The sequence below is a fragment of the Pelophylax lessonae genome (genome assembly GCF_965119305.1).
Source record: "Pelophylax lessonae genome assembly, chromosome: 5".
Classification (NCBI taxonomy): domain Eukaryota; kingdom Metazoa; phylum Chordata; class Amphibia; order Anura; family Ranidae; genus Pelophylax; species Pelophylax lessonae.
Window position 1 is genome coordinate 127,799,374 of NC_138772.1, and position 26,518 is coordinate 127,825,891.

Genomic DNA, 26,518 nt, shown 5'->3' on the forward strand with positions numbered 1-26,518 from the left:
ACAGTCTTCACCACTCTGATGGGTATACTAGACAGGTTGTGGCCATGGACCTGCAAATCACTCTGAAGCTAACTCACTCAAAGTCTACACAAAGTGTCCGGAAAAGGCCACGGCAGAGCCCAGGGCCCGGAGGTCATATTACAGGCCAGCCGCTTGTCTTCCTCACAATAAGGTCCAGGTACGGCCTCCATGGCCATGCTGGTGATCAGCTGATGCGGGGAACTCAAAGCAGCTGGAGAAATTTGACTGGAATATTCATTAAATGCAGAAAAGGAAAATAATTGGTTTTGGGCCTCTCTGAGGAGAGAAAATGTCTACTTTCCTAGGACACTAGCAAAAAAACTGGCACACAATGGGAATGTGAGGAGTATGCAAGCACCCAATCTCCTGTAGGCAACAGCATAACTCAGTGTCTAAGAATTACTTCTAGCCTGTTCCCTTAATGGATTTGAAAATTGCTATATCTGGGAAGTTTAAACTGTAAGCATGCAAGTTAATCTCTTGATATAAGCAAAAAGCTCATGGCAGTTTTTGTTTTGAGCTTTACTTTAGCCGCATGACAAGTGCCAGCCCATTCTTTTCAATGGCACCCATTTACAGCAACTTTAAAAAGTGCCTGCACTACTCTGATGTGACTTTTGATGCGACTTTGATCCAAAATGTAAAGCTGGATCAAAGTTGCACTCAAAGTCGCATCAAAGTCACGCTCCAAAGTCATGTGACTTTTGTGTCGTGCAAGTGTGAATGGAGTCTGACTCAGAAGGAAGCTAGTTTTTATATAAAATAAATTCCAAATTTATAGCAGTAACTACAATTAGTAAATACAAATTTTTAATACAAACACTCTTAAAATGCAGTTCATGTACGCAAATACTTGCAAATCTGTGTTACCTCTTGCATTATATCAAGTTTAATTTTATCCATTTGCCATCTTGCCTAGTCTGTTATTCAACACTACTAGGAGCCACAGCCAGAAAATTGAGTTAAAAAAAAGGATCAGCAGCCAGAGATGGGGCGCACATTAAAAGGTAACTTATTTTTACTGTGCACATTCACAAAAATATTTTTTGGACATACTTCAGCTTTAACGGTTTTGAAAAATGCAGCAGTCAACAAAAGAGAAGGTAGAACATAGGTAGGAATTGGAGAAGCCACTTTGTTCTGTGCATTATTGCTCCTGGCCACTTATGCAACTATAGGAACTTAATGGGAAGTTTGAAAATCCTATGGCCTCGGGCTTTGCCGCTAGAACAGCTGAAATCAAGAGGAAAAAGAATTCCAGTTCCTGCACCTACACAGCAGCTGGCAGACTTCTGGATAAGCCACAAGACACATTGGGGGAAATGTACTAAAACTGGAGCATATAAAATCTGGAGCAGCTCTGCATAGCCATCAATCAGCCTCTAACTTAAGCTTTCTCAGTTAATCTTTGAAAATAAAAGCTAGAAGCCGATTGGTGACCATCCACAGCTGCTCCAGTCTTGGTATATTACCGTCATCGTTTTTCAAGTGTGTATACATGCACTAACTTTTTCAAGTGTGCAAGACAGGTAGCTTTGATACTTTGTCTATAGTCTAGTCCATTAGTATGTGGTAAATGTAAAGAACAAAGTTTAATTTGCTCAATAAACACACGAAAGGAAAAAAATCTGATTTGGATAGGGCTGCCTCTCAGCAAACAAGTAGACAAGATGGCTCCTTTTGTGATAAGTCACGGAAAGTGCATTTATCTGCACATACAATCAACATAGCCTATGCCATGTTGATAACAAACAAAACATGTAAAAATTGGCAGTACATCTACTTGCTCAGATTAACTTCCAGTAAGAAGAAGTAACAAAAGCCAAAAAGTACTTGGACAGCTTTGTGATCCAGTTTTATACTTGATGCAATGCAACCTTAAAAAAAAGTCTTGTGGCTTTCTAAAAGGCAGCAGCATGATCATTCAGTGTATGAACATTTTCGCTATGAAAGGAGTAAATAAAAAACGTGATCAGTTGAGTAAACATAAAATGTGTAAAATGAAGCAAAGTTTTGGCTGCTAGACCAGGATAGGGGTTGAGGGTAAGCAAGAAAGGGGCTGCTTTCATGTGAAGACAAACTATATAGAACTTAAAGGGGCAGTAAACCTAATTTCTGGAGTGGTTTATTAAAGAGGGAAAATAACGTATGCAGATGTATATGTACTGCTGCTTAAGATTTTATTTCAGCTGGTTCTGGTAAGATACATTTTTCAATAAACAGTTAACGTTTGTAATCTACTTTAGGAGCCTCTGGTAAAGCTATTTTAGGGCTCACAGAAGCACATGCAGCATTTTACCCCTATTGTGTTAAAACTGGCCATGCAGCACTTCCTGGGCAACGCAAGCAAATAGGACCACTACATCATATATAGCCAGGCACTGCAGTCTGACCACAATGGAAAGCAAATGCTTTTTCAGCACTTGAGTTTATGAGCCATTTGGTCCTGGTTTCAAAGAAGTATATGCTAGCATTAAGAATGCATTAGAAGAGGCCCTAATGGCAAAGATCACCCTGCATCGATGTGTCAATTCTAACCTGACAACTTTTATCCGAAACTGCCAGCAGCCTTCTGATAACTCTTGGGTATCAGCAAGGATGATCTTCTAGATCTGCCCCAAGTCACACAATGACATTTTCTTATATAGGAAAATTTAAATGCAACATTCAAAAGTAGTAAAACCTGTTTTAGATGTTTAACCACTTCTGGACCGGAAGGTTTTACCCCCTAAGGGACCAGGCCATTTTTTGTGATACAGGACTGCGTTATTTTAGCTGACAATTGCACGGTTGTGCAAGGCTGTACCCAAATAAAATTGATGTCCTTTTTTTCCTAAAAATAGAGCTCTCTTTTGGTGGTATTTGATCACCTCTGCGTGTTTTATTTTTTCGCGATATAAATAAAAAAAGAGCGACATTTCTGAAAGAAAAAAAAACCCCAAATTTTTTACTTTCTGCTATAAAACACAGCCAAAAATAAATAAATAAATAAATAATAATTAAATGTTGTCATCAATTTAGGCCAATATGTATTCTGCCACATAATTTTAGTGAAACAAAATCCCAATAAGTGTATATTGATTGGTTTGGGCAAAAGTTATCGCGTCTACAAACTAGGGGATAGATTTAGGTCATTATTTATTTTTTTACTAGTAATGGTGACGTTCAGCAATTTTTAGTGGGACTGCAACATGCACCTGCAACTGAGGGGAGCAGTTACATTACTACAGTAATCAGTGCTAAAAATGTGCACAGTTCCTAATGACACTGGCAGGGATGTGTCAGATCTGTGTTCCTAATTAGCAGGAACACAGGATCCCTGTGTTCATCTCTGATAGAATGGCGGTCTGCCTTGTTTACATAGCGGTTCTTTCTCTATGGGGAGCGATGGTGGGTGGCCGGCAGACATTGCGTCCTCCAGACCCCCTGATTGGCTCCCCCTCTGGCCAAACGGCGCACGCACACCCCCACTAGCTATTACAGGTACGTTGTTTTGCATAATAGAGCCGACCTGCCGCAAACATTAAACACTTCAATAGCACTTGAAAGACAACTGCGCAGTCATGCAACACTGTACCCATAAGAAACATTTTTTTATTTTGTTCACACAAATAGAGCTTTTTGGTGATATTTATTCACATTTGGGATTTTTTATATTTTGCTATACAAACAAAAAAAAAAGAAACTGAAAATTCTGAAAAAAAAAAAAAAAAGCATTTTTGTTCACTTATAATAAAAAAATAACCCTTTCTTCATAAATGTCAAAATGTATTCTGCTAAATTTCCTTGGTGAAAACAACACTGAACAAAATTGAATGGGTTCTGAATACTTTATGAATGCACTGTAGTTTGTATTGGCAAATCTATTTTTCTGTATCAACTTGCAATTGACAACATCCTGGCTAGCAAAACTAAAATGGCTTCTAAAGCACAGAAAATTATAGTTTAAACATAAAATCATTGATAAATAATACATTCTATTTATTTTAGATTTTATTATTACACCCATATGAAAGAGTCTTCATTATCTTTCACATGAGAACATTTATACAGAAGGAAGTAAATCTCTAATTACATTGCCGTGTAAAAGATGGCAGAATAATAAACTTCACTGGTGCTTTAAAAAAGTGCTTTAAAACTCTAGCACTGTCATAGACATCGACTTCAGGAATGGAACCGTAACACTAACATTTTAGCAACAATTCACCATTCAATGTTCAGGTCAATGATTTTGCCCTGCTGCCAGTTGTCATGCGTTGATGCAGGGTAAAGCATTAAAAGGACACTATTCAATTAAAAGAATGGAATCCATGTTATGACTTCAAAAATGTATTTATGCCACGGATCTGATACACTTTTCTTGTTCAGTATAGGGCTTTTTGGAACAGCCAATTAACTCATGAAAACTGCATGACTACATATGCACATTTTTGAAAGTATTTTAAAAGTACATTTAAGTATTCAGCAAAAAAGAAATAGTTATGGCAAGGAAAAACACTCCCTATAGCCAAGGAAGAGAAGGCTTTTTACATTGGATGACTTTCTATGATACAAATTTCAGCAAGATGTGGTGATAACCAGATCTTGGTCTAATGACACTCATGTCCTCAGGATACACCTTCAGGAGATAGTTCAAATGACCAGCTACTATTTTACCAACAACACAAAATGTCTATGACCAGTTTAAAGTTTAAAGGAAACCTGTAGTGAAGAAAATATGTAAGATGCCATTATTGAATTCTCCTTATGAAAATGCTAATTGTCCAACACCAATGTTTCCACTTGGTAGTGTTAAATAGTAGTATAGCTTGTACCTGGATGGTATATTTGATGTGTTAGTTGTTTTATACTACTGGGTCAATGGTGGTAGTAGCATCTTTGCTTTTTTTTCCCATGGCCATTTTGATGTTTCAGTTGCAAAGGTTGTGGCTGTGCCTCTGGGCTTTTCCTTACGAGGATTTTGAAGTTTTGCTGGGTATTAATGGTACATGCCTACAACCACAATTGAGCCTCAGCAAGATTATATACAAGTGGGTGAGTGCTGAATGTTGGAAAGAAAGGTGCCATAATATGAAGTAATGCTAATCTCTGCAGCACTCTTTGTTGGGTTGGTAACGTATGGAGGATTCACTGTAAGGATTCCGGTTACCTTGGGAGAGTGCCAGCAGATTTGTAGTGATCTTGGATACAGTATTTAACCCATGGGCCCTTTGTGACTTCTCCTTAGAGGAGTGGTTCTCAACTCCTGTTCTCAGGACCCACTAACAGGCCAGACTAACCACTTATCGCAAAGTGACGTATATTTACGTTGGCAGACTTTGCGGGGTTATACCGGGATGATGCCTCTAGCTAGAGGCACCATCCCAGTACTGTGGTTTACAGCAGACGGACGGCTTTCCGTCGGTAACGGGAGCTGCTCGATCGTTACCCGGGTGAGCGGGAGGGGACGTCCCCCCCCCACGCCTTCCGTGACTTTGCCAGGGCCTCCTGTCCCACCGGGAGACCCGAGCACCCAGCCAGCGCATCCGCCGGACGGATGGAGTCCCGATCTAAGCCGGAAGCGGCTTAGATCGGGTCTCCGATGACGTAAAACGGAGGCGGAGTCCATGACGTCACTTCCTGGGTTACTCTGCTGCAAAAGGCGGGAGATTTAAAAAATGACTGTATTCAAATATGCCGTTTGCGGCGTTTTGAATACATGGAAGTGCAGTGGTCTTTTAGACCCTCGATCCCTCCATAAAGAGTACCTGTCACTGCATATTGGTGTCACAAGGGATGTTTACATTGCTTGTGACAGCAATAAAAGTGATCAGATTTTTTTTTTTTTAAAAACCTGTAATAAAGTTAAAAAAAAAAAAATAAATAGGAAAAAAAAAAAAAAAAAAAAAATTTAGCCGCCCCCATCACCGTTAGCTCGCGCACGAAAGAAAACGTATATGGCCACAAATGAAATCACTGTTCAAACCACACATGTGAGGTATCGCTGCGATCGCCAGAGCGTGAGCAATAAGTAAAAAAAAAGAGCCACACTCTAACTCTAAACTGGTAACCGTTAAAAATGTTTAAATTATTGAGATTTCTATTGACTGTAGTTTGTCGCCATTCCACGGGTGTGCGCAATTTTAAACTGTAACATGTTGGGTATCTATTTACTCGGCGTGACATCATCTTTCACAATATACAAAAAATGGTCTAACTTTACTGTTTAGTATTTTTTAAATGCAGTGAAATGTGATTTTTCGTTATTTTGTTTAAAAAAAAAGGCGTTTTAAAGACCGCTGCGCAAATACAGTGTGACAAAAAATATTGCAATGACCGACATTTTATTCTCCAGAGACTTTGCTAAAAAAATATATATAATGTTTGGGGGTTCTAGGTAGTTTTCTAGGAAAAAATACTGACTAGATTACTTGTACTAAAATCACTGAGCAGCAAATGATATCACCTGTGACGTATTTCAGTTATCTTGCAAACCTGGCCTGTTAGTGGGTCTTGAGGACAGCAGTTGAGAACCACTGCCTTAGAGGGTCAATTACAGCTGGTAACCTGCATTTTTACCACTGGGGTGGAAACTTTGATGAACAGATTCCTAAACCCATTGGTGCTGGACAACTATTCTAGCATTATGATTTTGATATAAGCACTAAATAGAGGACTTTTTTTCATCAGGCAGACTTTCATATTTTTTTGCATTTATATGTATAATATGTAGACACAGCTATTATACACATAATTGAAATTGTTTTCATATTCTTTTAGGGCAGCTCAATGTATTGAACTTGAAATATGTTAGTAGTGTTATACAATATCAAACAGTTTCAGGTGAAAATTATTATTTTACATGTATATCACAAATTAACTAAAAAAACTAAAATTACCTAAACCGAACATCCCTAAACCTAAAAAACTACTAATCAATGACAAACTTTACCCAAATTCGTACTGTGTTCGCCAACACTAAGTTAAAGTCCAAAAATTGACCATAAACTGATCAAGTTTCTTCTGGTTTCTGATTAACCAGTGAAAATTTGCTTTGTGGGTGGACTTGTCAGCACCTTCCCATCTCACATCCTTTGATTGAAAAAACAAAGGTGACAGGTAGGAAACTTGTCAACCGAATAGTGGCTGCATTCAATCTGCCAGGCCCACCAGGCTGTCAGAATACAATAGCCACAGTGGAAGATTCGTCCATTCGCACTATATAGTGTGAACAGAGGAAACTATTAGATTTTTTTTTTCAGCCTGCTTGGTTAATCTTAAAAAGGAGGAGAGCTATAAAAAAATTGTTTACAATTCTGAGGAGACAGACCAAATAATGGTTGATAAGTTAATAACAGAGCATTCCCTTACAACTTTATTTAGAGCAATACAGGTACTGTAACAGGAAATTTACCTGTGAACTTGAAAAACTAGATTTATGTAAGAACTTACCGTAAAATCTTTTTCTCTGAAGTCCATTGACAGACGCAGCTCTTATGCTTCTTATACAATTGAGTTTTTCTGCCCCCTACAGGAATAGTACTAGGCAGGAAAAAAAACAGTTTACCACGCCTACGGGGGCTCTCCCTACAGGCATAACCCCACACACTCTGCTCCAGCATGCCAGTTTTGTTGCAAGCGGTGAGAAGACGACACAAACCATGCCCATATAAGAGGGGCGGGTGCTGCATCTGTCAATGGACTTCAGAGAAAAGGATTTTATGGTAAGTTCTTACAAAAATCCAGTTTTCTCTATTGTCCTTTGACAGATGCAGCTCTTATGCTTCCTATACCATTGGGACGTCCCAAAGCAGTGTAGGCATGAGGGGTGGTAAGAACGCAAACCAAATAATTAAAGTAAACTCCAAAGGCTAAACTTAGCCAACTGGATAACATGAAGCTCAACCAGGATTAACAAGAGCTCACCCATGAAAGAAAAAAAACCCTAAAAACCCTAAAGAGAAACAAAGTAGTCCCTTTTAAACAGCTGCCTGCAAAACCTTGCGGCCAAAGGATGCATCTGAAGATGCCAACAAATCTACTTTATAGAATTTTGTAAATGTGTTCACAGACTACCAAATTGCCGCCTTGCAAACTTGCACTACTGAGGCCTGATGGCGAAAAGCCCAACAGGCATTCAGCGCTCTAGTAGAATGCGCCTTCACAGGGAAAGGAGGAACCTGACCCTTCAGTGAATAAGCCTGAACAACCGTTTGCCTAATCCATCTGGATATAGTTGCAGCAGACGCAACCAAACCTTTACGAGATCCCTCAGTAAGGACAAAAAGAGCATCTGATTTCCTATAAGACTCAGTGACCGTCAGGTAAACCCTGATCACCCGAACCACATCCAGAGAGTGCAAAGCAATTTCCTTGTGATGCTTAGGCTTAGGACAGAGTGATGGCAACACAATGTCTTCATTTAGATGGAAATCAGACACCACCTTAGGGAGAAAAGACAGATTAGGTCAGAGTACCACTTAATCTCTGTGGACTACCAAATTAGGCCAACGTTAGGACAGCACCGCCAATTCAGACACTCTGCGGGCAAAAGTAATTGACACCAGAAAAGCAACCTTCTGGGATAAAGAAAGCAGAGAAATCTCCCTAATGTTCTCAAAAGGAGGCTTTTGAAGAACAGACAAAACCAGATTGAGATCCCACGGAGGCAACAGGGTTCTCCTCAGGGGAAGCCAGATGACGCACCCCCTGAATAAAAGTGTGAATCAAGGCATTAGCAGCCAACGGATGTTGGAAGTAAATAGTCAAGGCCGACACTTGGCCCTTAATAGTGCCCAAGGCCAACCGCTGCTCAACCCCTTTTTGTAAAAAGGCCAAAACCCTAGCTATAGAAAACAAGCGAGGGTGCAGCTTTAGCGTTTAACACCATGAAATGTACGATTTTCACGTACGATGATAAATCTTCCTAGAAGAAGTCGCCTTCCTAGCCTTCAACAGGGTAGGAATCACAGATTCAAAAAGACCCCTATCTCTCAACACCTGTCCTTCAACAGCCATGCTGTTAAAGCCAGCGGCCGTAAAGCAGGATGGAAGATTGGTTTCTGGGACAGCAGATCCTCCCTCAAAGGAAGTCTCCATGGAGGATCAGCAACTAATTTTACTAGGTGTGCGTACCAAGACCAACGAGGCCAGTCTGGGGCCACCAGAATGACCCGATACTGGCTCCAAGGAGCCACCAAGGCATCTGTGGCTTCGGCCAGAGGATACCGAGACCTGGCCACAAACCTCTGGACTTCTTTGTTGAGGCGAGACGCAAAACAGGTCTACCTCCGGAGTTCCCCAACAGACACACAGGAGATGAAACACCTCCGGATGAAGAAGGGACTATTCCCCTTGATCCAGCACCTGACGACTCAGGTAATCCGATTGCCAATTCTCCACCACCGTAATGTGGACTGTGGAAAGAGCCGGATCATTGTCTTCCGCCCATACCAGAATCTTGGCCACCTCCTTGGTCGCCAGGAAACTCTTGGTGGCCCCTTGATGACTGATGTAAGCCACAGCCATGGCATTATCCAATTGGATCTGAAACGGAGAATGACGTAGCCGAATCGTCCAGTGGATCAGACACAATTCTGGCGACTGGATCCACCAGGATAGAGCAGACCTCGTGAGTCGGCTCAAGCGTATCATTTTGCCTAAAGACTGTGGTTCCCTGTTTCATTTGGCAAGAATCTCTTTTTGCAGAGGTCTCGAGTGAGACTGAGCAAATGGGACAGCCTCGAAGGTTGATACTATCAGACCCAGGGCTCTCATGCAAGTCCGTAGGGAGGACAGATCAGTTTCCAACAGTAACCGGATCGCTCCATGCAACTTCTGACGTTTTTCCAGGGGAAAAAAAGACCCTCGCTAAAGCGGAATCTAGAGTCAGCCCCAGATAATCCAATCTCACTGAAGGCGTCAGAGCAGATTTTTTTAAATTGATAGTCCATCCGAATTCCTGAAGGGTCTGAACTGTAATTGACAGGTCGCCCAACAGAGCCAAGTGAGAGTCCGCTCTCAATAGATCCTATAGATATCCCAGGATCGTAATCCCCTTTTGGCGCAACAAGGCCAATACCGGGGCCAGTACCTTGGTAAAGACTCTGGGAGCAGAGGCGAGACCAAAGGGTAACGCCACAAATTGAAAATGTTCCTCTGCCATCGTAAAGCGGAGAAATTGCTGGTATCCTCCGTAGATGGGAATGTGTAGATTCGCATCTTTGATATCGATGGAGGCCAGAAAATCCCCCTGATTTAAAGACGCTACCACCGACTGAATGGATTCCATTCAAAACTTCTGCACCTGCACAAGAACAGGCTTGAATGGAAACTTTAAAAGCGTTCCTGCAGAGGAACAGACACAATCACTCCTTGAGCAAGGAGATCCTGCACTGCGTCCCGGAGATCCTTCAGACGATCCAGAGACAGGCGAAGATTTGAACGGCTAACCATTTTCTTGCGCTCCCGAAGCATGAAAAAACCCTGTCTATGAGTGGTAAAAGAAGGCCTCCGCTTACTATGGGGTGCCTTACCTTTGGAAGATTGAGGAAGAAGAGTACTCTTCCCACCAGTTAGACCCTTGATCAACTCATCCAGCAAGTCGCAAAATAATCGCTCTCCCAGGAAAGGGAGATCTGTTAAGGCCTTCTTGGAAGCCTGGTCTGCCGACCAGCTCTTCAGCCACACCATGTGTCTTATGGAAATCCCCACAGCCGACACTCTGGCCACCAGGGGAGACGCATCCAAGGACGCATCACACAGGAACACCAGAGCCTGGGCCATCTGGTCCATAAGTTCCATCAGCTTCAGGGAAACTAAGTCAGCATCCAGGTTCCCCTTAAAAACCAATACCCATTCCGTAACCGTCTGTGATACCAAAACAGACACAAAAATCGGCTTCAGGATTGAACCTGCCAACACATGAAGGTGGCGGGAAAGGGATTCCACCCGCCTGTCCACCGGATCCGTAAACACCTGGGAATCTTCCACAGGCACTATAGTAGATTTTTTCAACCTGGATACAGGATGATCGCCCTTAGGCGACAGCGTCCAATGGCTCGAAAACCTTATCAGCAAAGGGATAGTGGTGTTTAAAGAGCTTAGGCACAATTAGCATGTGCTTGATGTGCCACCATTGTTCATTAACAATATCATGAACATTCTCGGGACAAGGGAAAACCTTGCCCGATTTTTGGGTTTTGCGGGAGCCAAAGGACACCTGTGTCCCTGCCGGTGTGGGCTCATCTGCCATTTTTAAAGTTACCTTTACTGTAATAATCAGGGCTTCCACCAAAGCGCGTTCCCACGCTGCAGCTGAAGAGGACAGGTCCCCTTCACCATCCGATTGGGAGGAGAGCAATCCCTCAAGGAGGGGGGTGTCCGTGGCGACCATATCAGTCTCTGAATCAGAGGACCCCACCGATGACGGTGAAGGCAGCGGCCGTTGTCAGCTATTAATCTTTTTCATTACAAAATCGACTTTGGTCTCCTCTCCAGGCTTTCCAGTGCTGCTGAAATCGCGGCCAGCGACTGCGATCCGGAAGGTCCGGTAGTCGCACTAAGGGGGTATGAGGGGGAAACCACTGCCCGGAAGTCCATAATTAGTTCAAAAGAAAACAGGTGTACTGTCTCTAAGAGCACTGAGCGTGGTCCCCACCGCCAATCACCGCAGTACGTGGAGTCCCCCTTAAATATACGCAGATAGCAGAGTGTGCAGGGATTTGCCCACAGAGACCCCAGTACTTACCACCTCCAGAGCCGATCTGTGCAGCAAGAAAGTGAAAGTCACAGGATATGACCTCAGCCTGGATAGAATGTGAAAGGTCGCGCTGCCTGTGTAGCTCCATAGAGCTACACGAAAATGGCTGCCAATGCAAGTCTATGGGAAGCACAGGGAAAATGGCTGCTCCATGCAAGTCAATGGGAAGAAATTCTCCTATGCCCACACTAAAGAAGATGATCTACAACAAGACCCAGCAGGAAAAGGTACCATTTTCACCACCACCAGGGTGCCCAGCACCGCAGCAATAGCGCCCCCCCAGGTAAAAACCGCAATAAGGGCAGGGGGCAAGGCACAGGGCCAGGCATCTTGACAGGCCAGGGGGATCTTTTAGGAAGTACCAGTCCTATCATCCCCGGGAGTGGGCCCACGCCCCCCCCCCCCCAAGACCACTAAGGGATATGGGGGGGGGTTGCATTTACTCACCATACCATGGACCGGGTGGGCTCCGCTCCAGACAGACCACCTCTCAGCCAGAGTTGGTGTGCTGCCAGCCGAGAGGTACGCTGTGACTCAGGGCATTCCAGGTCGTCACGTCCCAGCGAGATATTCACTAGCAGGCTCGTCCCTATCCCAAAACAGGGCTCTGTCGTGTTGAGGCCTAGTGCGGGACTTTAACCTGCTCACGCTCGTAGGCCAGGCTGGGAGACCTTAAGGATCTAGATTATCCAGTGTGAAACCTCAGCTAGCTATCGCTTGTAGTGCAGGAGGATCCGCCTGAACACTAACTAGCAGAAGTGAGTAAAGAAAATAAAATAAAATAAAATATTCTTTAAAAAAAATGTTTTTTAAAAATGAGACCGAAGTCCCTGCAGAAAACCTAGGTCCTACTCCTTCACTAGGCAGAAACCAACTGGTATGCTGGAGCAGGGTGTGTGGGGTAATGCCTATAGGGACAGCCCCCGTAGGCATGGTAAACAGTTTTTTTTTTTTCCTGCCTAGTACTACTCCTGTAGGGGGCGGCATAACCCAATGGTATAAGAAGCATAAGAGCGGTGTCTGTCAATGGATGATAGAGAAAAGAAAAATTTACACATCCTGTCTGAATAAGCAGGAATAGCAGAAGTTGGAAAAGTCATGCCACCCCATATAATTTGAGTCAAGAAAGCTTAGGAAGAAAATATCACAGTTTTTAACTTTACCCAAAACTGTTGGATGGGCTTATCCTTTAAAATGTAATTTTCCTGTTCTGTTTGAAGCAAATAAATGTTCTAAGTGAATTGCTTTGAGGGCATATGAAATTCTGAGTTTTACGCATAAAATGTATTTGTGTTTTTTTTTTTCTTTTTTTGGTTTTTTAACTGCAGGAAAAAATAAATTAAATTAGGCAAGGCAAGAGATCAATGCTAAATTCTATTTTTTTATTTAAACAAATGTTCTTAAAAATATTTAACTATTGACAAACTTAAGGTCAGGCAGGAAAAACAGAAAAAATACTCAAAATGTCAATCTAAGTACTGAATAGTAGGCACCACTATAATGGGATCTGATCACATCTCTGTTGCAAGAAAAATTATTGGATAGGCAACTGAACCTTTCAGAATTTCCAGTTCCATTAACACATTTATCATGGATAGTATTTGCATAGGTTTAGAAACAACCCCAACTGACTTGGGCCTGTCAACAGTTTTTTTTAGATGTCAGGCACTACATTGCGGGAAGGAGAGTCACTGTATTTCAGGACGTCTTCTAGGCATTGGTACCTTCACTGCTGAAAATGCTAGTTGACTGGTTATGTTGAGCTACTGGCTTCAATACTTTATTAGCTGCTGAACAATCATGTCGTTTAAGAAAGACAAATCAGTGCGTCCATTAAGCATCTTGGAGTGCAGGTCACGAGATCCCTATCTGACTACATCTCCCTTAATATCGAACCCCTCTATACTCTTATCAAAAGTAAAACACAGGCCTGGGTGAGACTACCCCTGGGTGTTATGGGTCGAGTGGGTCTAATCAAGATGATACTTTTACCCAAAATTCTTTATGCCCTATGGCACTCTCCTGCCTATATCCCGCATAAATACTTTGCGATCCTTGACTGTCTGCTGAAAACATTTATGTGGGGTACGAGTAGACAAACTGGATTGGCGCCATACTCAGAAACCTACTAAATTGGGGGGCTTGGTGGTACCTGATTTTAGAACGTACTATATGGCTGCTCAGCTCTCCCACCTATTTCATGTTGACAAGGCAGATGGTCCCAGGTACCTGTCCTTAGCATGCCACTCCACGTTAGCCCTGTGCCCACACCATTTCTGTGATATTCTAAGGGGGATGGGTGGTCCGTCTGGTACTCCTACACGGGGTGGCCTTTCGGTTCATTACAAGAAAATTTGGGACTTGTCCCTCTCCAGGACTGCAGCTGCATGCCTTGACTCCCTTATGGTATAATAGACTCCTCCCGGAGGTCCACGGTATCTATTACCTCTCCCATGCCTTGCAGTCCAGTTCGGTCAAAACCTTTACTCAACTATGAGCGGAATTCCATATACCAGCTCACTTACTTTTTCGCTACTATCAGCTTAGATGTGCCCTACGCGCCCAATTTGATGGTCGGTACCCGACGTTACCTACCATTGACCTTCTCGAAGTTATCACTGGTCCTGACTCCCGCAAACTCATATCTCTCCTGTATGACCTACTGACTACCAAGACAGCTACTGAACTGGCATATAGTGTTCGCCCTTCCTGGACTGTAGATGTTGGGGACATAGATGAGGATGAATGGAGCGATGCTCTGGAGGCCTGTACATTGGTCTCCCCTAAAGTCTCCGACAGGTTAACTCAAGTATATATAACTCACCGGTCCAATCTCTATCGACAGACTGGCTAGGATTGACTCCTCCGGAGACCCCACCTGCCCCAAGTGCCTGTTGTCTCCAGGCACCTTCGGTCATCTACTGCCGTTGCATTAGAGGTTTCTGGGCGCAGGTGATACAATTCCTACACGACCGCATGGGCACTCCTGTTACGCTAGATCCCAAGCTCTGTCTTCTGGGTATCTTGCCGGATGAAGATATGGACAAGAATACCATTAAATTCTTACATGAAACGCTGTTTAGTGCCAGAAAGCTAATTGCACGTACATGGATCCAACCCTTGTGCCCCACTCTTGCAATGTGGATAATAGAGGTTAACCAATCCCTGCCATATAAGAAGGTTATTTACGCCAACTGGGGATGACCCCAGCGCTACCATAAAATTTGGGACAGATGGCTCCAGGCCTCAGACACCTGCTCCCCCTAGTACCTACTGGTTGCCCATGCATTTACCTGTTTTGATCGGTTGTGTTACAATTTTGTTGATTTGCACCCTGCTCATTCATATGCTTCTGTTATGTTTTTTCAAGCTATACCTGTATTGTTGTTTTTTTTTTTTTTTTTGCACAGAACTCAATAAACGTTTGTTTAAAAAAACAAAAACAAAAAAACAAAAACATAGCCTTATCTGCATACAGTATGTCACAAAAGTAAGTACACCCTTCACATTTATGTAAATATGTTATTATATCTTTTCATGTGACAACACTGAAGAAATTACACTTTGCTACAATGTAAAGTAGTGTACAACTTGTATAACAGTGTAAATTTGCTGTTCCCTCAAAATAACTCAACACACCTTTATTGTCTAAATCACTGAAAACAAAAAGGGAGTACACCACTAAGTGATAATGTCCAAATTGGGCCCAATTAGCCATTTTCCCTCCCTGGTGTCATGTGACTCATTAGTATTACAAGGTTTCAGGTGTGAATGGGGAGCAAGTGTGTTAAATTTGGTGTTATCGCTCTCACTCTCTCATAATGGTCACTGAAAGTTCAACATGGCACCTCATGGCAATCTGAGGATCTAAAAAAAAAAAAAAAAAATTGTTGCTCTACATAAAGATGGCCTAGACTATAGGAAGATTGCCAAGACCCTGAAACTGAGCTGCAGAACGGTGGCCAAAACCATAGCGGTTTAACAATCTTTCTGGCTCCAGCACTGGTGATTAACCCCTTTGTGACTTCACAAGAAACCTGTCTACTACTATCCCTATGAACTTATATCTGGACTTTTAAGTCATGACTATCTATATGCCATGATTTAGCGCTGCTTGTGGATATTATTCTTGACACGTTAAGATGATATACACCTGTTTTAAAATTAAGTTTTATGTTTAGGCAGCAGCGGTTTCTTATTCTTATTTTAATTACTATTGAAACTATTGAATCATTTGTTCATTAATGATTACCTAAGCGCTGGGTGATTGAGATCGGTGTATGGTCACTTATAACTCAGTCCTCTTTTTTCTGGTTTAACAGGACATGTTCCACTCAGAACAGGCCTCGCCATGGTCGATCAAAGAAGTTAAGTGCATGTGCTCAGCGTCATATAAAGAAAAGGTCTTTGGGAAACAGACGTATGAGTGCTGCCAGCATTGTTGCAGAGGTTGAAGGGGTGGGGGGGCAGCCTGTCAGTGATCAGACCATACACCGCACACTGCATCAAATTGGTCTGCATGGCTGTCATCCCAGAAGGTAGCCTCTTCTAAAAGGTCATGCATAAGAAAGCCCGCAAACAGTTTGCTCAAGACAAGCAGACTAAGAACATGGATTACTGGAACCATGTCCTGTGGTCTGATGAGACCAAGACTAACTTATGTGGTTCAGATGGTGTCAAGCGTGTGTGGCAGCAACCAGGTGAGGAGTACAAAGACAAGTGTGTCTAGTCTACAGTCAAGCATGGTGGTGAGAGTGTCATGGTCTGGGGCTGCATGAGTGCTGCCGTCACTGGGGAGCCACAGTTCAATGAGGGAACCATGAATGCCAACATGTACTGTGACATATTGAAGCATAGCATGAACCCCTCCCTTCGGCGACTGGGCCGCAGTGCAGTATTCGGTGACTGGGCCGCAGGGTACTATACTCGCTACTTTACATTGTAGCAAAGTGTAATTTCTTCAGTGTTGTCACTTGAAAAGATATAATAAAAAATTAACAAAAATCTACGGGGTGTACTCACGTTTGTGAAATACTGTACATTCTCCGAGTAGGTTGCTGAAATTACTGAATCAGCGTGACAGCCAGAAAACTATAATTTTTAGAATAAGAAGTGGCAATGAAAGCCTTTGGCTGGCTTTGCACCTATCTGCTCTGCTGCTTTTTAAGAACCACACCATGGCGAATATACAAAACATGCCTGCATGCACCTTTTTATCCTAAAGCTGGATACACCACTATACAACTTTTGTTGGTAGATTTCCTTTAGATTTACCTTCAACTGTGTAGTACAAGGACCTGCCTGATTGCATACAAATTGAAAGTGTTCAGGTCTGACCTCATATTATATGGTTTTGGTAAATCTAAAGGAAAAAATCTAAAGACAATTGTATAGTGTGTATCTAGCTTAACACAGTACCCAACAACACTGCACTGTTACTACCACTGTTGGAATTAGAAAACAATGTGCCACCCTGGTCAGGTTGAATTAAATAATTTCCTCTCTACAGAAAATTGGATTTTAGTAAGAACTTACTGTAAAATCCTTTTCTCTGAAGTTCGACAGAAGCAGCTCCATATATTCATTACATATTGGTTATGCTCCTCCAATCAGAAATAGGCACTATGCAGTACAAAAACTTTACCACGCCCATGGGTCTGTCCCTGCAGGCATAACTTTACACACTCTGCTTCAGAAGCAGTGTTTAAAAGCAAACAACCCCATACGCTCAAAAGTAGAGAGGCGGGAGCTGTGTCTGTCGATGAACTTCAGAGAAAATGAATTTACGGTAAGTTCTTCCTATCGTTCATTGACAGCTGCAGCTCCATATCTTCATTACCACTGGGATATCCCAAAGCAGTATTGACATGAGGGTTGGAAAGAAGAATGGAATTCCCCAAAAGCTAAACTTAGCCAACCAGGTAAAAAGGAGCTCACCCAGAAAAAACACACACCCTCAAAGAGAACAAAAAAGATTCTCTATAAACAACAGCCTGCAAAACCTTGCAACCAAAAGAGGCATCCGAAGATGTCAACATGCCTACTTTGTAAAAGTATGCATGGACGACCAAGTTGCCACCTTGCAAACTTGCATCACAGCCACTTGATGGGAAAAAGCCCAAGAAGCACTCAATGCCCTAGTAGAATGCGCCTTTATAGGGAAAGGAGAAACCTAACCCTTCAGTGAATAAGCCTGAACCACAGTCTGTCTGATCCATCTGGATATGGTCGCAGCAGACACAGCCAATCCTTTACGAGGTCCCTCAGGAGGGACAAAAAGAGTGTCTGATTTTCTAAAAGACTCAGTGGTCTTCAGGTAAACCCTGATCACCCAAACCACATCCAAAGAATGCAAAGCAATTTCCTTAGAATGCCTAGGCTTGGGAAGGAGCGAAGGCAACCAATCTACTTTTGATATCAGGCTTTGTAAAAAATGCTGTGAGATCAGGCTGTGACTGTGACCCAGAAGGATCCGAAGCAGCACCTAAGGGGTCTTTAAGAGAAATTTTATCCTGGAACTCCATTTTACACTGGTAAGAAAAAAAAAAAAGAGCACTGCCGCTTTAAGAGTGGCCAAATTGCGATCTCACCGCTATCTGAGCAGGCTACCAAATGCCAGGCTAGTACAATCTAATAGAGTCTACAAGGAAAACCCACAGGGAACCCCAGAAAAAACGTTACCGAACCGCTCATGAGACTGCCAGCATGTTTTGTGAAAACGAAACTGAAACTAATCTGCACAGGAAAAGGAAGTAACAGCCTTTGTCTTTGTTAGAATTAAAGTGCCATGCTGCTCGTCTGTCCAGCAATCGTGGACCACAGGAAAATGGCCACCCCATGATCTCCTATGGGGAAGGAACAGAAAATGGCTGCCCATGTAATCCAATGGGAAAAAGAACACATTGATCCACAGCAAAATTGCAGCCCCCACGGCGCGCTATGCGGTCTCCAGGACACCCAAAAGGGTTCCCAGAACGTCAGGCATCGGAGGGTCCCTAGAAAGGGACCCTACCAGGAGTGCTTTTTTTTTAAACACTTCCATGAACAATTCATTAAGAAAGAAACTTAAAAATGTTTGTTGCATCAGAACAAATTTAAACTGCATTTTCCTTTATTGCTTTAAGTGGTTTAATGTATACAATGTAAAACTGCATGAGTTCAACAGAGGTGGTCATGGGGTGACTTAAACCTCATTAAAAAAAAAAAAAAAAAAAAAAAAAAAGAAGCCTTAGATTCTGATGTGGCCTTCAGAAGAAAATGTACCCTAATCCACAAACCAATAATTTCTCTGACAATTTATAACTGCTGAAAAATGCACCGCTGTGGCTTATACAGTTTATCAGAACTAACGGTTACAATCCATTGTTCATGGTTTCACATCTTGAATTTTGACAAATACAAAACTACACAAAACACATAGACCAATACAGTGTAAGCATTGAATCTTCATTAAAAACCTGGAACACAAATGGTGATAAAGGATTAGGACTTTCCTGATCTGCATACTTGTTTTAGGTCAGTGACTCAGAAAGGTAGAGAGACATTCGGGGAACTAGCGTTTTCATAAGGAAGTCAGCAACAGTAAGCTCAATAATTTTGTCAGTAGAGGAAATGTTAAGCCTACCATCTTCTAAAAAAGCTACTTGCATCCTGCTGATCCAACAACTACTAGATTCCTGACCCAGAACAAGTGTGCTACAGGTAAAGTTGGAAAAGTCAGAACTCCTGACCGGCATTCTTGTTTCCAGCCTAGTGACTCAAAATGCTGAGGCCAGAGGATTAGTAGTAAAGAGCTGCGCAAACTGTGGCACTATAAAAATCCATAATAATAATAAAGTAGTAAAACAAGACAACTACAATGTTCAGAAAGAGGTCAACAATGTCAGACTATACATTTCTCTCAGTAAGGCTGCTTTCACACGGGGCGGACCCCGATTAGATCAGCAGAGAAACAGTCTGCTGATCTGAGAAAAGCGGGTGGATGACAGGCCCGTGTCTGCTCAGTTTATACAAAGCAGACACAGACCGAGCCCGCTGTGCTCTATGGGCCGACTGGTGTGATCGGTCTCTCTGTCTGTTTATACTGCCTTCTGATCCGATCAGATGGAGGGGGGATGAATTCCCTTATGGTTTTTTTTTTTAGCGGACCAGATTGGCGGTAGGCAGGTGTAAATGGACACAAGTCTGTTTACACCTTCTGGTCTATAGGGGTGAATAGAGGGTCTGATCAGGTCCCCTTGCAAAACTGCCAGGCAGACCTGATCAGACCCTTTATGTAAAAGGGGCCTAAAAGTTTCACACAACTATGAAAAACAGTAATACACCAAACAAATATTTAACAAATTCAAATCATGCAAGACAATTTAAAATCGGATAATGAATTGTGTGAATCATCAGAAATAATGTGTATAGTACAGGACACAGGAATTGATTCATAGACCATAGTTTATATGGAGCTATACACTCACTGGCCACTTTATTAGGTACACCTTGATAGTACTTGATTGGACCCCCTTCTGCCTTCAGAACTGCCTTAATTCTTTTTGGCATAGATTCAACAAGGTGTTGGAAACATTCCTCAGAGATCTTGCTCCATACTGACATGATAGCATCACACAGTTGCTGCGGATTTGTCAACTACACATCTATGATGCGAATCTCCCATTCCACCACATCACAAAGGTGCTCTGGAGGGCATTGGAGTACAGTGACTTCATTGTCATGTTCAAGAAACCAGTTTGAGATGATTTGAGCTTTGTGGCATAGTGCATTATCCTGCTGGAAGGAGCCATCAGAAGATGGGTACACTGTAGTCATAAAGGGATGACATGGTCAGCAACAATACTCAGGTAGGCTGTGGCATTTAAACGATGCTCACTTGGTACTAAGGGGCCCAAAGTGTGCCAAGATAATATCCCCCACACCATTACACCTTCATGACCAGCCTGACCCATTGATCCAAGGCAGGATGAATCCATGCTTTTACAGTGCCTTGCAAAAGATTTCACCCCCCTTGACATTTTACCTATTTTGTTACATTACAGCCTTAAATTCAATATTTTGTTAATCTGAATTTTATGTGATGGATCAGAACACAATAGTCTAAGTTGGTGAAGTGAAAAGAGAAAAATATATATACATAAAACTATTTGTTAGAAATAGAAAACAGAAAGAAGGCATGTGCGTATGTATTCACCCCCTTTGTTACGAAGCCCATAACAAGCTCTGGTGCAACCAATTACCTTCAGCAGTCACATAATTAGTGAAATGATGTCCACCTGTGTGCAATATAAGTGGCACATGATCTGTCATTATATATACACACCTTTTTTGAAAGGCCCCAGAGGCTGCAACACCTAACCAAGAAGCACGACTAACCAAACACTGCCATGAAGACCAAGGAACTCTCCAAACAAGTAAGGGACAATGTTGTTGAGAAGTACAAGTCAGGGTTAGGTTAGAAAAAAAATATCCAAATCTTTGATGATCCCCAGGAACATCGTCAAATCTATCATAACCAAATGTAAAGAACATCGCACAACAGCAAACCTGCCAAGAGACAGCCTACCACCAAAACTCACGGACCGGGCAGTGAAACATGGTGGTGACAGCATCATGCTGTGGGGATGTTTTTCAGCACTTGGGATGGTGAAACAGGTCAGAGTTGAGGGAAAGATGGATGGTGCTAAATACAGTGATATTCTTGAGCAAAACCTGTACCACTCTGTGCGTGATTTGAGGCTAGGACAGAGGCTCACCTTCCAGCAGGACAATGACCCAAAACACAATGCTAAAGCAACACTTGAGTGGTTTAAGGGGAAACATGTAAATGTGTTGGAATGGCCTAGTCAAAGCCCAGACCTCAATCCAATAGAAAATCTGTGGTCAGACTTAAAGATTGCTGTTCACAAGCGCAAACCATCCAACTTGAAGGAGCTGGAGCAGTTTCCAAGGAGGAATGGGCAAAAAATCCCAGTGGTAAGATGTGGCAAGCTCATAGAGACTTATCCAAAGAGACTTGGAGCTGTGATTACCGCAAAAGGTGGCTCTACAAAGTATTGACTTTAGGGGGGTGAATAGTTATGCACATTAACTTTTTCTGTTATTTTGTCCTATTTGTTGTGTGCTTCATAATTAAAAAAAAATCATCTTCAAAGTGATGCAAATCCTCAAACATCCATGTTAATTCCAGGTTGTGAAGCAACAAAACATGAAAAAATGCCAAGGGGGTGAATACTTTTGCAAGGCACTACATGTTGTTTACACAAAATTCTGCCCCTATCATCTGAATGTTCCAGCTGAAATCGAGACTCATCAGACCAGGCAATGTTTTTCCAATATTCTATTGTACAATTTTGGGGAGCCTGTGCGAATTGTAGCCTCAGTTTACAGTTCTTAGCTGACGGGTGTGGCGACCGGTGCGATATTCTGCTGCTGTATCTTTTTCAAGGTTCAATGTGTTGTGCATTCAGAGATAATATGCATACTTTGGTTGTAACGGGTGGTTATTTGACTTACTGTTGCCTTTTTATCATCTCAAACTAATGTGCCCATTCTCCTCTGATATCAACAAGGCATTTTGTTCCACACAACTGCCGCTCACTGGAGATTTTCTCTTTTTCGGACCATTCTCTGTAAACCCTAGAGATGGTTGTGCGTGAAAATCCCAGAAGATCAGCAGTTTTTTAAATACTCAGCCCAGCCCTTCTGGCACCAATAACCATGCCATGTTCGAGGTCACCTAAATCCCCTTTCGTCCCCACTCTAATGCTCAGTTCTAACTTCAGCAAGGTGCCTTCACCACGTCTAGATGCGTAAATGCATTGAGTTGCTGCCATGTAATTGGCTGATCAGCAATTTGTTTTACCAAGCAATTGAACAGGTGTACCCAATAAAGTGATTGGGGAGTGTATATCAATACCGTGCATAACAATTTTATTCTGCTGTAAGGAGTGGGCAGTTAAAGCCCCATCCTTGGGGCTCACATGGCTGCCTATAAGTGTAATGTGATAATGTGGGGCTTGGGTTTCCTTGTTTGGGAGATACCTTTGAGAGGGCAAAAATTCTGTGGGTTTACTATGACAATACTTATCACTAGTATGCAGATGCTAAAAAAGCAGCCGAGCTGGAAATACCGAACTACATCTGAAGTAATGATGTTTGGCCCCCTTTCAAATAATCTTTCTCTTCCCTATATTGGTGCTACACAAAACAACTTTGGCAGATCACATATTAACCAATGAACAATATGTGAAGTCTGGGGCACAAGAATGAAATAATCTGTGCATGGATCTACTTTTAGAATAACCAGGTCATCTATTATAAACTGACTACAAGCCTTACTATTAAACGGTACTGTCTTCTATATGTGGACCATTTGTCCCCCTGCACGTGCAACACACAGATATTGTTTTTTTTTTTTTTTAAATACTGCACAATTTCAATAAAAAAGATTTTGGAAAAAAAAAAAAACAGTACTGTCTAATAAGTTTTGTTTAAAACAAATTTAATATATGTGAGGTCAAAAAAAGTGATTGTAAAGTCTCTTTTTTTTTTTTTCTTTAAATAAAAATAAACATGTTATGCTTACCTCCTCTGTGCAGTTGGTTTTGCACAGAACAGCCTGGATCCTCCTTTTCTTGGGTCCCTGTTCTGCTCTCCTTGCCCCTCCCTCCTGGTGAGTGCCCCAACAGCAAGCAGCTTGCTATGGGGGCACCAGAGCCGAGTCACAGCTCTGTGTGTCCATTCAGACACAGAACCGCGACCCGGCCCCGTCCCCTCTCTCTCCTCATTAACTGACTGACTTTGATGGACAGCAGCGGGTGCCAATGGCGCAGCTGCTGTGTTTCAGCCAATCAGGAGGGAGAGTGCCGGGACGGCCGAGGCATTCGAGAACATCACTGGATAAAGATAGGCTCAGGTCAGGTATTGGGGGGGCTGCTACACACAGAAGGCTTTTTTATCTTAAAGCACAGAATGCAAAAACCTTCTGACTTTACAACCACTTTAAGGTCAAATTCCAACCCCATGTCATTTTCATTAAATCTGAAGACTGTAATGAGCATTTCGTAACTATACACAGTTAGTGGCTCATAGATCATCTTACAACCTTTTATATAAAATTTCCACTGAAGTTTACATTTTTTTTATTGTGTGTGGTGGCACTGCATGAATTATAACACTGGAAAACAACTGTACTATAAGAGTTAGAAAAAATAAATAAAAAATCATGTGACATCAAACAGTCTAATCATCATAAAGGGTACTGTAGGTTTCAAACATACATACTTGTAACAAAAGTTCTCCTTCAAATGAACGCATATCTTCTCCTGGATTAATGGCTCTCCGATTGTCACTGATTCCATTGCTATCTGTTTTAGAACCTTGTAGTGCAACTGTCAAATAAATACAGAAAGATCATAAATAAAACACAATACAATAATTACAGCAACTATAAGAACATACCGCATACTACAGGTTATTAAAAGTAGAAATCTGGTAATTATAATCACACAGGTTTTCCTGAATTATACCCAGCTCAAAAACAGTCTGTGCAAACAATGGACAACTGAAGTGCAAAAGGAAACATACGTTGTAGATATACCTCAGGGGAAACAGACACAAGGAACAGTAGTCAAAAATGGAAATCAAAGATTTGTCTACCAAAAACTGATATTTCAGTATAGTCAAGTTGGTGGGATTCTAGCAGTGAGGTGCCTCACATCACAATTCCCATTGCCGTTCTCCTCATCTACAATGTGTTACCAAATGGTGCAATGCATCCTGTTACAGTATTCATAACAAAAATACATTAAAATCTTACAGATGGTGGGAGCCCAGCAAAACAACTACAGAATCTCAGGTATTTAATTTTTTTTTTTTTTATCACACTTACCTGTCATCCACCGTCTCTAAGACTAAGGACTGAGCGATCGAAGACTGTGGATCGCTCAGTTCTCCGTGAGCTGGCGATTGTCAGTCTCTGACTCTCAGGCGTTGGTCCGTGGAGGCGGTGGGAGAGGCTCGCTGAGAGGTAGAGCCAGGTGCCAGCCAAGGCATCTGGGAGCATCCCGATCTTGGTTGCGATCTTTCCCTAGCTCTGGGACATCAGCGACAGCAAACTTCAGCCCTCTGTCTGCTGAAAAGGGTCACAGGAATGCAGAACGAACTGTACTCCTATGATTTACAGAAGTACAACCAAACGAGCTTTGGCTGTACCTCTCCTTTAAGTACACAGATTTAGCCACTTGAGTCCCTGAGATATAGGAGATCAGAAGGTGCCTAATTTTTCAGCATCTACAGAAAAAAGAAGTATAACTTTTTGTGAATTAATGCTTTAACACTACAAAGATCCAAGGGGTCTATTTAAAAGATGAAACAGATATCCTAATCAGCTCTGCAATGCACAACACACGGTTTACTGCATAATGTATGAGAATTTTTTTGAGCCATTCATAAAATGCAGTTTCCTTTGTAGCATTCTCTGCAGAACATTGCGCGATCACAGGCGAGACTGGTCACATGACTTTGAGGAGCCACATGATCAACAGGCTCCCCTCTTCCCGTGATTATTTTTCCCCCCATTCGCTGGCCTTCACTTGTTTTAGAGTAGTCTACAGTAGTGACTGTTAACATGATAGCTAGGAGAAAAGGTCTCTTTTACAATGAAAATCTACAGTGTAAAAAAAAAGAAGTCAATTATATAAAATTGCTCTACAAACCATAATGCCATTTTATGTCCATTCTTCTTTACCCGGCTGATTTATTCTCACTTATAACATGCAGAATATACAGCATACACTCCATCAATTTACTACATTCCTAGGCTATGACGAGCATACAGAGTATAGTCATCTATTGATTTTTTAAGGTTTTGAGCTGGCAAGTGCAGACTGTAAAGTTAACCTTACGGTGTACAGCATATATCTTGCACATGCCATTTAAAACATAGTGAAAAGCTTTTTCGTCTTTTCTTTTTCTAGGGAAAGTGAAAATGGTATAAAAAAGCAGCGTGAAAAAGGTGTAAAGTGAAAACCACTGTACAATTAAGAGTAAAAATGTGTGAAGTTTGCCTCCCCTGTGTAAACTGAAATAAAATTCTGATTTCACAGAAAATAATGCAGTTAGTTTGGTCAAAGAATTCAGGTTCTACTAAAAATAAACATATGAGAAGGCAAAACTCAGATATTTGCCTTTACATCTGCTGCAGTGAATATCTCACAGAAATAAACAAAAGGGCAGCATGTAGGGTATTCGTTCTTATATATATTTTTTTTTCATAACAGCTTCATAGTCCCGATATTGAATGAAATAGAGATTAATTAAAGCCCAAAGAGTTAAAGCCACACAAAGCTTTATAAATGTATGCAATACTCCTCCGAAAATTCACCCATGCATTTGTCTATACGGCAAGAGACTAGAGAGAACTGTGCTCTAAGGGATCATTACATGGGTTTTTCCTGAATGATCAGTGCCCCCGGCTATAGCCAGCGACACTGATTAGTATGTTCTGACAGTGGCAAAGACTCCCCAGGTAATTTTTTTTTTCATTTAACCCTCTGATTGAACGAAAAAAAAAAAAGTGATTAATGTCTGGGCAGCTTAAGTTGAAATTTATTATTAGGAGTTTCCTTTGCAATCATCTTTCTTTAAATGCTTTGGTGTTCTCTGGTTCACACTTGCCCACATGATAAAATGCAGCATTTTACTGTGCAGGCAGCTGTCAGTGTAGGTTTCGGCATGGAGTGATGTGATACT

General features: G+C 41.9%; 1 protein-coding gene across 2 annotated transcripts in view; it reads right to left on the reverse strand.

Annotated features, from left to right (window-relative positions):
* Positions 1-26,518, reverse strand: part of AHR (aryl hydrocarbon receptor) — a 214,296-nt gene that overhangs the window by 58,235 nt on the left and 129,543 nt on the right. For both annotated transcript variants that reach the window (XM_082258401.1, XM_082258400.1), the window contains exon 3: positions 24,050-24,156. In XM_082258401.1, the coding sequence (XP_082114527.1) occupies positions 24,050-24,156 (107 nt within the window). The remainder of the gene's footprint in view (positions 1-24,049; positions 24,157-26,518) is intronic.